Here is a 12,837-nt window from a genome sequence, read left to right on the forward strand (position 1 = left end):
TGTAGTTTGGAATAATCTAAGGGCTGAGACCATTCGTATGCACCTGCCCAGGGGACTCCAGGTGGAGGATTTGCTCCTCCCACTGCTGGTGCTGCACCTGGTGCATTGGGGACTACCTGAGTTCTGATAATAACGCTCACCGGGTTTTCTGCACTTGGGGAATCAAGTAGGGTCTTGTCTTCACCAGGGACTTTTCCCTCAATTTGGGCGACGGAAACCGGTTTCTCCTCGCGGTTCACATGGGGCGGGGGATCTAGTGCAGGGAGGGGCGGCAGAGGGGGATATAAGTTCTCACTATACTCATTTCTTTCTTGACCATAATCCACATCAGGGCCCCCCAGGGTCACTGCCGCTACCACTGCATGTTGCACGCTCAGTTGTTTTTCTAACTGGCATTGTGTTTCTTCTAAATTATGTAATGCTGATCCAGCATGTACAACATTAACACTTTGATGTTGCATGATTGCAGCTGCCGATGCAACTTGGTATTTTAAACTGTCCATCTGACTATCTTTCTCGGCAAGTTCTTTCTGCTGCCGTTTTAACTGATCATCAATTTGACTATCTTTCTCGGCAAGTTTTTTCTGCTGCCGTTTTAACTGATCATCCTGTACCAGGATGATATCCCGACCTCGTTCCGCACAATATGAGGCTGCACAGGTGATCAAGCCGATCGCGCTATCCTCCTCCATTTTGTATCAGTAATTCTCTGTTCAATGAACGCCACGGCGTCCCTCAACATAACTTCCGGGCCTTTACCTAGGCATTCTAACAATAAGACCTGTACATCGGTCCCGCTACACTTCTTCTCTATCCGGGTACTATACCCTTTCCAAAGATCACCGCTCGGTATCTTGGTGCACTTTAGAGAGCCACCATCCGTTAGTTATTACTAACCCCCCACAAGGATTGACCGGTGATCAAGCGATAACCCTCACGTCCATTACCTTATATCCAGTAATACCAGGTTTTGGCTGTTGTCAGAAATAGTCCCTTCGTGGTCGCCAATTGTAGGATTTCAACCCCTATTTTCAGGATTATGATTTAATCTAATCCAAGGAGTGGTTCGTGACAACAACAAGCCCACCAAGGTACTGGTATTATGGTTAAAGGCAAAACAGATTTATTAAGCACATCACAATTAGTACAAAAAGGTGATACTTAACAAAGAGAAATAGTCACAGTCTGTTCCTTGAAACTTTGGAAGTATCCCTCCAAGTGACTGCGGTGTGGTTTTTCTCTCTCTCTCTCTCACTGTGTTCTGTTGACTGAAGAGTTCTCTTCTTCCTTGCCAGAATCTTGTGCACCTTCCTCAGCTTTTGAGGTTTCTTCTTATACCCTTTTTCAGTCTATGTGGCAGTTCACGATCACATCCACATCTCTCAGCCTTACCATTAATCATGTCTCTCAACCTTCAGAAGTTACATCCCAAGCATAACTCCTGGTACCATTCGTGCCTTGTTGTTACAGATTTAACGGTACCTTATCTTAGAGCTTAAATTGCCAGCCTTCATAGAACCGTTTGTATAAACAGACTTCTATTCACTAGCTTGCGGGGGCTCGAGATAGAGAGGCCTAAGCCTGTGTGACTCCTTGATTCATTTCACCTTCAGTCTCTTTATCTACATTTCTTAGGCACTATGCTATTCCAGCACATCCACCCTTAACGCCTTTGATTTCCCCAAGGTCTCTTAATTCCCACTTTAATGTTGTCAGCATTCTATTAGTTTCAACTGCAAACTTGTCTATAATAACCATCATGCACCCTTCTCGGCCCACCAGCACTTTCTTATTAAATACACGTTACATGGTTCATTCTATATTAATACACAGTACAGTTTATATTTATAGATACATAGATTCATAGTACATTTCATTCTACTTTTACTATTGATTATAATTATACTAAATTATATCTGTTATTGGGTTAATTCTTACAGGTCTGGCTCTTGGCCTGAATGTCACTAGACCTCTGCCTGCCATTGGGTCTGATCATCACCCCCGCCCTTCTGACAGGCACCCAAGATGTGCCTGTGGCATGAACATCCACCAGCGATATTTAAATTAGGGATCCTCCGCTGACCCAGGATACTCTGGCAAGTTCATTGCAGACATTTCTCAGTGGGTGGATCCCAACACTTACACCAGGTTGGCAGCCTATGGATTTTCTGGCTCAATAATTTTAAGTCCTTCCCCTCCATGGCCTCGCCCCTCCTACCTCTGATGCCTACTCTGGTCTTACATCCCCTCCTGAACTCTGTTCCTCTGACTTCGACCTTTTGCCCAACCTTTAGCAGCTATGCCTTCAGTTACCAAGGTCTCACTCTCAGAAATCGCCCCCCCCCCCCAAACCCCTCTGCCTCGCCACATCCTCTCCTTTTTTAGGCCCTTCTTTAAAACTCAATTCTTGGCTCAAGCCTTTGTCCTCCTTTGTGACCTCTCTCTCTTTGGTTCAGCATCTATTTCTCACCACACCGCTATATTTTCTCTATGTTAAAGACACTATTTAGATCCAAGGTGCTGTTTTTATGTTTATGATTCTTCTTCTAGATGGTTTGCAACGGTTTGAGCGATAAAATAAATACAAACATTGTTAAAATTCTTAAGCTTCTCAGTGAGTGCAATAAGAATTGTGACCTGTTGCCCAGATTTATGTCCAGTCATGAGGTTTACTGTCACTCATCAGTTTATCAGTCAGTCTCATGCATATGGTAATGTATTGTACCTGAGAGCCCTTTTTCTATGAACTGGCATAGGAAATGCTTTCCTGTGCTTACTACAAGATGTAAATCTGTCTGAAGCTTGAAGCAATGCTAGTTAATTGGTATGGTACAGTTAATGTTGTCTTTTTCTTAAAGTTAATCTCTTAAAACAGTAATCTCATTGTTCAGGGGTTTGTAGCCAAACCTTGTTTGGGATCAAGAGAAAGCAGCCATTCGAAGCAGATGAGGGTTACCCCAATGAATTTAGTCTGCATTATGGAGGATGGTAGATACTGGGAGGGAGTACCTCCAAAAAAATTATACCTTCCCCAATTTAATATTCTGACAACTGATTGAAACTCTATTGGTGAGAAATTAGGTTAATACTGTAAACTTTTTTAATAACGTCATTGCAGTACTGAGTGATGTTAAACTGAGATCCCATCTGCTCTCTCTGATGGATTAAAAGATCCCATGGCACTATTTGAAGAAAAGCAGGGGAGTTCTCCCATTGTCCTGGCCAACATTTATTCCTCAACCAATATCATTAAAAAACAAATTATCTGAGAGGGCAGAAGGGTTTAATGTCTCACCTCAAAGATAGTACCTCCAACAGCACAGCAAATTGGCTGCCAAATTTTCCTACATTACAATGGTAACTACACTTCAAAAGTACTTCATTGGGTGTGAAGTGCTTTGGGATGTCCTGAGGTCATTAAGGGTGCTATGTAAATACAAGTTCTTTTTTCCTCTTTTTATATTAAATGAACTATATTAGCACTGGCAAAATAAAGCACTTTCTTATTTTGAGCACCCAGTGTCAGCATCCAGCAGTTCTCAGTTTAGGCCTAGCACAGTTAGTTGCATCATAAAGTTCTCTCTACACTTGCGCAACAATGTTCCTCAGCCCTAATCTCAGAAGGGCAGTACCTACTGTACCACCATGAATTTTTCATTGCTCACGCCAATCATCCTGGAATCTCTCTGACTGAGATTGCCAATTTAAGCCAAATTTTGTGTTGTGGGCACATAATCAGTAGAAACTGGCTTTAGACTGTTCAAATTCATTCCGCATTGGACCCTCACTGTGAACAGATAGGTAAAACTTTTTGTCCACCAGTCTGGGCTGGATTCAAACCCAGGTCCAAGGGTAAAAGGCCAGCTAACCCTTTGCACAACCCTGTTCCAATTTCTCAAGATTTCATTTCCTAGGAATTTACAGTACTAATACGATTTCACACAAGTAGAGTTTCAATCAGTTGCTGTCAGAATATTAAATTGGGGAAGGTATAATTTTTTTTGGAGGTACTCCCTCCCAGTGTCTACCATCCTCCACAGTGCAGACTAAACCCACTGGGGTAACCCCCATCTCCTTCAAATGGCTGCTTTCTCTTGATCACAGATGAAATGAGCAGTGCTATTTCTTTGAGTTATTCTGGTTAAACATTTTCAATAACTCAGGGGTTCATATCTTCAAGCAATAGCTTTGCAAAATGCCTACTGCAATGTATGTTTTGTACCTACCTTTTGCGAGGAAGAAAATCTTCAAGGTGAAAAATGGGCGTGGGGAAGATTTCAGTCTAGATTTTCTGGGTGCTGGCTTAAGTCCAGCTGAATGCGATGGAGCATTCCTTGCGTGCCATTCTGTCGGATCTCTACTTGGATCCAATTCCAAGATCTCCAGACAAAACTGTTGGAAGGGGCATTGAATATTTGGACTCAAATAATGAAATGTTATGTAAATGATAGAAAAAAGTCATTCGGCATAATTTATGTCATTTGCATTCTAGCAATTCTGACCGCAAGGGATGCTTGTTCATTCTTGGCATCCAACGTTGCTGTGGGCAGCAGAGGGTCCAGTTAAAATTTAAATGGCCATAAACCCTATGGAAATGATCACAGAGCAGCCAAACTCTGCCCCAACCCGCAGACTGATTCCTGAGGAGATGCTGGGGAGCTCTCCAGAATTATTTAAATGACTTTGAAGCTGAAAATTTGGCCAGGGTTCAGCTCAGCTTGCTGTTGTCTCAGGCACCTTTTTTTTTAGGCTTTACTCGGATATTTCTCGTGTTGAGTTTCAAAGACGATTCCCGTAAACAAGTCCTTCTCCCCACAAAATGGATTGTGGCCATATATACATAATTGCTGGTACTATGATGTGGTCCAGAAGTCAAACAGAAAGCTTTGTTACTGAACTTAGCTCACTGCGTAGAGATAAGCACCCATGTGTTCTGCTAATCTTTAAATAGCAATAAAATAAATACTCTGTTGGACCATGCAAGTTAGGCTAGAAACTAAGAAGGTTTATTAAAAGTAAAGATTAAATAATAGCAGATTGTTAAAGAACATTTTGCATACCAGACTGCCATGTTTGCCTTTTAGAATGTGTAAAAACAATTTAGCAGCAACCAAATTTCAAGTGACTAGCCGTATCCTATAAATAGATATAAAAATATATCAACCTTCTTATAATTTGAATTGTGATTGAACTCCTATTTGCCACAAACTCATTGGGGGTAAAATTCAACTTTAGCCAGCACATGGGTCTTGTCCTCTCTTTGCCCTCTCTGAGTGGACAAAGAGGAAATTGTTGAGAGCAGCACTTATGTTGCTGTCACCTCAGAGTGGGGGTGCGTAGCACGTAAAGCCCTTCGAGGATCAGGATTCCTGGTGGTCTAGGGAAATGCTTACTGGAGCTGCTGGACACTGGAGCTGCTAGTGGGACCTAAAAGGTGAGCACGTTGAAGCAGTAGGGTTCATGTCTTTCATTGTGGGACTCCTGTTTTGGATCACAGTGGAAACACAGGAAGCAGCCACAACCAGTGGGTGGGCAGGCAGGATTACATTCCAGTCAATTTCCCCTCCCAACACCAAATGCAATTTCCCATCTACTTGGACAGAAGCCAGCAGATCAGCTGTGATACTGATCACTGTCTTTCTGGCTTGCATGCAGGGCTGACTTGGGAGGCACCATTAGGAACACCACTGGGTTTTTAATGGTTGGTGCCAGGAGCCATAAGCTCGCTTGGTTGAGGAGGTGGCATCCGTGGGTGGTATGGGTGAAGTGGCATGCTCTGGATCGGCATTTGGGGTTTGAGGGCAATTTTCTACTTCCTTGTGGTTTTTCCTTTGCAGCATCCTGTGGGAGAAGCTGTATCTTGTATATTTTCCTGGTTTCTTTAGTTCATTGGGAAAAGTTAAAAGTAGAAATTAAAGCTGAGTCCAGAGTCCATTCACTTCAGGCAGCTGACTGGATAATATCACCGGAACTCCCTTAACTATGCTCATGTTACTTATTTCATAAACCTGCCTCTGGACTCAATTTCCACCCTTTCATCACTGGCGTTCCGTGGCTATTACCGAGAGGATGCACTACAGTATCTCACTAAAGTTATTTTGACAGCAGCTCCCTCCCCCGTGACCACTACCACCAAGAACAACAATGTTGTGGCAACACCATCCTCCAAGTTCCCCTCCAAGTCACACACCATCCTGACTTGGACGTATATCGACGTTCCTTCATCGTCGCTGGGTCAAAATCCTAGAATTTCCTACTTAACACGATTGCAGGACCACCATCGCCACAAAGATTACAGCGGTTCAAGAAGAAAGCCCATCACCACCTTCTGAGGGCAACTAGGGATAGGCATTAAATGCAGTCTAGCCAGTGTCACCCACATCCCACATCCCAAGAGCAAATATAAAAACACCTACTTAAAATACACATGCCTAAAAATCTTTAATATGAACACTCTACAACTAAAATGTTTTACACCTTGAAACCAATTGTGGGTAATACTATATGTGACTTATTCTCAGGAGGTACCCAGCTCTGCGTGGTGACTTCCTTTGCGGTCCAGCATTGTGCAGGTTTAGTACTGGTCTACGACAGAGCTATGATGACATGCAGCTCCATCTCTCCACCACTTTCCTTGACCCCTGAGCTTTAAGACTGCTTTTCTGACATTAATGTTGAATGAGTCAAAATTTCCTCCAACTGAGCATCAGGAAGACTGAAGCCATTGTTTTCAGGCCCCACCATTAGTTCTGCCCCCTGCCACAGATTCCATCCTGCTCTCCAGCCATTAGCTCAGGCTGAACCAGGCCATGTGAAATCTTGGTGTTCTATTCAACCCATGGTTGAGCTTCAAATGCCATATTCTATCCATTACCGAAACTACTTACTTCCACTTCCACAGCATTTTCTGTCTATGCCTCTGCTTCATCACCATTGTTGTTGCAGCCTTTATGCACAATTTTGTCACCTCGAGACTTAAATCCTCCAAAGTTCTCCTTGCTGGCCCCTTATCAAAGGTATTAAGGGATATGGGCCAAAGGCGGGTATATGGAGTTAGATCACAGATCAGCCATGATCTTATCAAACGGCGGAGCAGGCACGAGGGGCTGAATGGCCTACTCCTGTTCCTATCTCCAACTTGTTCAAAACTCAGCTGCTGGAGGAGTATGATGGGATGTGATATTTCCAAGACACTGGGATCAGCCAGATGCACCACAATGGTCTTTTCCAGTTCTGAGCATTCATAGATCCATGTAGATGCAGGAGTGAAAACAGTGGCATTTTTTCCTCTATTTTATTCTTGGTGTTTGTTTGTTATACACACACACACACACACACACACATAAAACATAAAAAATATAAGCTGAACAGTAGGAATAGGGAGGAGGAACAGCACAGAGGACAGCATAGTTGGAATTCAGGAGGAACAAGAGAAAGACGTTCAGAGGATCAATGACCAACACTTTGTGACTGGCGCAGTAGGTAAGGTTTTGGGATGTGCAATGCTGAGAAAGAATGATGTGGAGATGCCGGTGATGGACTGGGGTTGACAATTGTAAACAATTTCACAACACCAAGTTATAGTCCAACAAATTTATTTTAAATTCCACGAGCTTTCGGAGGCTTCCTCCTTCCACACCATTCACCGGAGAAAGAATGAGTTAGATTAGGACATCGGGTGATGAGTCATAGGGTCAACACAGCGAGGAAGCAAGGAAGCCGAATTTGGAGCTTAGGAGGAATAATTACTTCATCATCGACTCTTTGATTTAGATTTAACGAAAGGTATTTTTTAAGTTAGTTTTTTCTTAACTTTCCAAATTTCTACCAAGTATGCACTTTAAAAAAAAACACACTTGGACACTACTCCATTCTAAAAGTTTTCGATCTGAGAAATGGAGGATTGAAAAAAGCAATTAAGCAAGAGAAATTGGAAACTGTGCTGATCGGCAGTGCTAAAACAGGTTTTTATCGGCCTCTTCAGGGTTTTTCATATTATCCCCCGTTAGTATAAAAGTGAAACTGAAACACAAAGATAAAGGTATCAACAATGTTACTGATCAATGCCCCACACTTCAGAAGTTGAGCAGTAAATTCTGAAAGAGAAAAAAACAGCTTCAATGATCCCAGGGCTCTTTAACCTTTCTCACTAAGCTTTACGTAGTTTTCATAGCGAAAGAGAGATCGACACAAGCCACTTCCCGATTCCCGTTCATCATCACGGCATTGGCTTTGTAATTCCCATTGGTCAGCCAGTATGGCAGTTCCACTGGGGGGATGTAAAAACTGGTTTCTGGTAGAGAGTAGTCACCCTGTAAACCAATAAGGAAATACGTTAAGGGCAAAAATGTGTACATTTCCTTCTTTCTAATTCAAACTGCCGGACTGCACTTTTAGATATTTTCTAGACAGCATCAATCACACTATTACGCAAAAAAAAGCAAAGATTCCATCAATTGCTCATCCTACAGGTCCATATCCACATTTAACAGCGACTACAAAATACTGCCCATGAGTCTGACCACCAGACTGGACAAAGTCACCAAAGTTCAAATACCTCGGGGTAATAGTAAAGGAAAACAGCAAGAAAGAATTGCATTTATATAGTGCCTTTCAAGACCTTGGGACATCTCAAAAGCACTTTTGAAGTGTAGTCACTGTTGTAATGTAGGAAACATGGCAGCCAATTTATTCACTACAAGATCCCACAAAGAGCAATGAAATAAATGACCAGATAATCTGCGTTAGGTGTTGGTTGAAGGATAAATATTGGCCAGGTCACCAGGGAGAATTCCCCTGCTCTTCTTCGCTGTGGGATCTTTCACCTGAGAAAGCAGACGGGGCCTCGGTTTAACGTCTCATCCGAAGGACGGCACCTCCAACAGCACGGCGCTTCCTCAGTACTGTACTGAAGTGTCAGCCTTGGTTCTGCGAGGACATCGGTCCCGGTCCTGCTCGGGTGTAACCCGTCCCGCTTGTACAGGTTCCACCTTCCCCAGAACCGGTCCCAATGTCCCAGGAATCTAAATCCCTCCCTTCTACACCATGGCAGAACAATTAAACACATACTTTGGTTCTGTCTTCACAAAGGAGGACACAAATAACCTCCCAGAAATGTTAAGGAACCAAGGGTCTAGTGAGAGGGAGGAACTGAAGGAAACTAGTATTAGTAAAAAAAAAATAGTGCTAGGGAAATTAATGGGGCTAAAGGCTGACAAATCCCCAGGGCCTGATAATCCACATCCCAGAGTACTAAAGGAAGTGGCCCTGGAAATAGTGGATGCATTGGTGATCATCTTCCAAAATTCTATTGACTCGAACAGTTCCTACAGATTGGAGGGTGGCAAATGTAACCCCACTATTTAAAAAAGGAAGGAGAGAAAAAACAGGGAATTACAAACCAGTTAGCCTAACATCAGTAGTGGGGAAAATGCCAGAGTCTATTATAAAGGATGTGATAACAGAACACTTGGAAGGCAATAACGGGATTGGACAAAGTCAGCATGGGTTTATGAAAGGGAAATCATGCTTAACAAATCTACTGGAGTTTTTTGAGGATGTATCTAGTAGAGTAGAACCAGTGGATGTGGTGTATTTGGATTTTCAGAAGGCTTTTGATAAGGTCCCACACAAGAGGTTAGTGTGCAAAATTAAAGCACATGGGATTGGGGGGAATATACTGGCATGGATTGAGAATTGGTTGACAGACAGGAATCAGAGAGTAGGAATAAACGGGTCTTTTTCAGGGTGGCAGGCAGTGACGAGTGGGGTATCGCAGGGATCAGTGCTTGGGCCCCAGATATTCACAATATATACCAATGATTTGGATGAGGGAACTAAATGTAACATTTCCAAGTTTGCAGACGACACAAAGCTGGGGTGGAATGTGAGCTGTGAGGAGGATGCAAAAAGGCTCCAATGAGATTTAGACAAGTTGGATGAGTGGGCAAGAACATGGCAGATGTAGTATAACATGGATAAATGTGAGGTTATCCACTTTGGTTGTAAAAACAGAAAAGCAGATTATTATCTGAATGATGATAGAAAGGGGAGGTGCAACGAGGCCTGGGTGTCCTTGTATACTAGTCGCTGAAAGCGAGCATTCAGGTGCAGCAAGCAGTTAGGAAGGCGAATGGTATGTTGGCCTTCATTGCAAGAGGATTTCAGTACAGGAGCAGGGATGTCTTACTGCAGTTATACAGGGCCTTGGTGAGACCACATCTGGAGTATTATGTGCAGTTTTGGTCTCCTTATCTGAGGAAGGATGTCCTTGCCATGGAGGGAGTGCAACGAAGGTTTGCCAGACTGATTCCTGGGATGGCAGGACTGACTAATGAGGAGAGATTGGGTCGACTAAGCCTATATTCACTGGAGTTTAGAAGAATGAGAGGTGATCTCATCGAAACATATAAAATTCTAACAGGACTAAACAGACTAGATGCAGGGAGGATGTTCCCGATGGCTGGGGAGTCCAGATCCAGGGGTCACAGTCTCAGGATACGGGGTATGCCATTTAGAACCGAGATGAGGAGAAATTTCGTCACTCAGAGGGCGGTGAGCCTGTGGAATTCTCTACCACAGAAGGCAGTGGAGGCCAAGTCATTAGATATATTCAAGAAGGAGGTCGATATATTTCTTAATGCTAAAGGGATCACGGGACATGGGGGAAAAAGCGGGAACAGTGTACTGAGTTAGACGATCAGCCATGATCATTTTGAATGGCGGAGCAGGCCCGAAGGGCTGAATGGCCTACTCTTGCTCCTATTTTCTATGTTTCTATGTTGTGTGCTCAAGTTGCTGGAGGGGGAACCTGAACCCATGACCTTGTGACTCAGAGGCAAGAGTGCTGCCACTGAGCCATGGCTGACACCAGTAATCCCCAAATTCACTGACCTGTGCAAAAATAAATCCCACACCACCAAACCACTCTGCTGCAGCATTTACACTGACCTGGACAGATGAAACAACCTGTCCCCCGAGAAGGGCAAACACAAAAAATGACGACTTTATCGCTTCACCTCCTCTCCCTGTTTCAGATTCTGCTAGACAAAGCCTAGTGCGATTTCTCCGAGACGTCAACATCTCGTGACAAATTGTACAGCAGCTTTCATGAAGTATATGTTTGTTAAAGACTTTTTTTTTAAAAAACGGTCACATATTTAACCCCCTCCCTATTATTTCTTCCCCTCCTTTCTGAAGATGCTGACTTGTGGTGTGGTACAAATCCACAGACAACAAATATTCTCTATCACTGTACACAAGTGGCCGTTTTTATGGCAGATTTTAACTGGATATTCTACCATGGGGTGCATCCCAGCCAAGCCCAATGCTGTCACCACACAGTGTCCATGTATATGAATTTTCCATCTGAATTTACTAGATCATGATCATAAATGTAGCTGCCAATAACTCTCTCACTCTGCTGGAACTGCTCCCAGAGTTAAAGTTCTCTTAAATTTCAACATAGCTTTCTACGTTTCTAAAACTTCCTTCCCGGCCTTCCGATGGGCCGGGGAGGATATCAGAGGGGCCGGGAGGTGGAGATCGTGGGGGGGGCGGGGCCGATGCCGGGACTTGGAGAGCGGAGGTCGCGTGAAGAGTCGGAGATAGGTGGGGAGCAACTATCTGGGAGGGGGATTCACCATGGTGGTGGGGGGGAGGGGGTCATCATCTTGGGGGATAGGCAGCCGATTGCAGTGGTCCTGTTGGACAGGTGAACTTGTTGGGCCTGGAAGAAGGACTCCTGCTCTTCTGGGCCCACAAGCAGTGCAATAAAAGTCACCTCATGGATCCAGCCCTTCCCGTCTGCTTTCATCTGACCTGAATCGGAAGCGATGGGTAACCCGAACAGATACAGTTAAATTCATTTAAGTTTTCCAATTCACAAAGAATTAAGTATCCCAAGTATTTCAATGAGGTACGTTGCCCCATTTAAGCATCAGCCCGCCGGCTTTATGTGGGGTCAGGACTTCCTGGTGTCTGTTGTGCACACGCATGCAGACCTGCCTGGGTTAAACCCAGAAGTGGGTGAGTTGGAGCCGAGATGCGGCCCTGCTCCTAAAAGCTGTTATTTTAACCTCCCACCTGCCCCCAACCCACCCATTCTTGGGGGTTAAAATTACCTCCCAAATGTAGGTACAGCCAGACATATAAACATAAAAGTCAGTTAGTCAGACAGATAACAATAGCAGCATTCGATATTCATAGAATCATACAGCACAGGAGGCCATTTGGCCTATCGTGTCTGTGCCGGCTCTTTGAAAGAGCTATCCAAATAGTCTGATTCCCCTGTTTTTTCCCTGTAATCTTGAATAAAACCGGTAACTCACAACCTTCACTAAAAATTATCCTAGCATCTTCCTGGTGCTTGTATTCAGCGTGATCCTGTGATGTGAGCACTGGTAAACAAGACATACAAGTTCTCATTCGAATGCTTGTGATAGAGGAATAGGTGGGTCTTACCGCTTTGAAAGGGCAGTGACAGGGAATTCCATATGTGAACAATGGCTCAGGGCACTCTTGTCCTGGTGGGATTGCCAGGTTAAGCAGTCGACAGACATCATCATACTTGCAACTTCCTATTTGACCAACACAGGGAATCTTTACCCAAATTCCAGCAACTTCTTTCTTCAATGTTAAATCAACCTGTATTTGGTAAAGAAAAAGGTTTACTGCTCAGGATGAGCTGCTCCCTGCTATCCCTACTATGGATTAAAATCCTGGAACTCCCTACCTAACAGCACTGCGGGAGAACCTTCACCACACGGACTGCAGCGGTTCAAGGCACGGCTCATCACCACCTTCTCAAGGGCAATTAGGGATGGGCAATAAATGCTG

General features: G+C 43.9%; 1 protein-coding gene across 3 annotated transcripts in view; it reads right to left on the reverse strand.

The window, feature by feature from the left end:
* Positions 1 to 7,578: 7,578 nt before the first annotated feature.
* LOC137332073 (ganglioside GM2 activator-like) overlaps positions 7,579 to 12,837 on the reverse strand; it is a 35,125-nt gene continuing 29,866 nt past the window's right edge. For 2 of the 3 annotated variants that reach the window (XM_067995794.1, XM_067995796.1), the window contains 2 exons: positions 12,463 to 12,645; positions 7,579 to 8,312 (listed from right to left, as the gene is read on the reverse strand). In XM_067995794.1, coding sequence (XP_067851895.1) covers positions 8,157 to 8,312; positions 12,463 to 12,645 — 339 coding nt within the window. In that variant the 3' untranslated portion in view covers positions 7,579 to 8,156. The remainder of the gene's footprint in view (positions 8,313 to 12,462; positions 12,646 to 12,837) is intronic. The other variant, XM_067995795.1, reaches the window with a different exon arrangement.

This window comes from Heptranchias perlo, chromosome 14 (assembly GCF_035084215.1).
Source record: "Heptranchias perlo isolate sHepPer1 chromosome 14, sHepPer1.hap1, whole genome shotgun sequence".
Taxonomy (NCBI): domain Eukaryota; kingdom Metazoa; phylum Chordata; class Chondrichthyes; order Hexanchiformes; family Hexanchidae; genus Heptranchias; species Heptranchias perlo.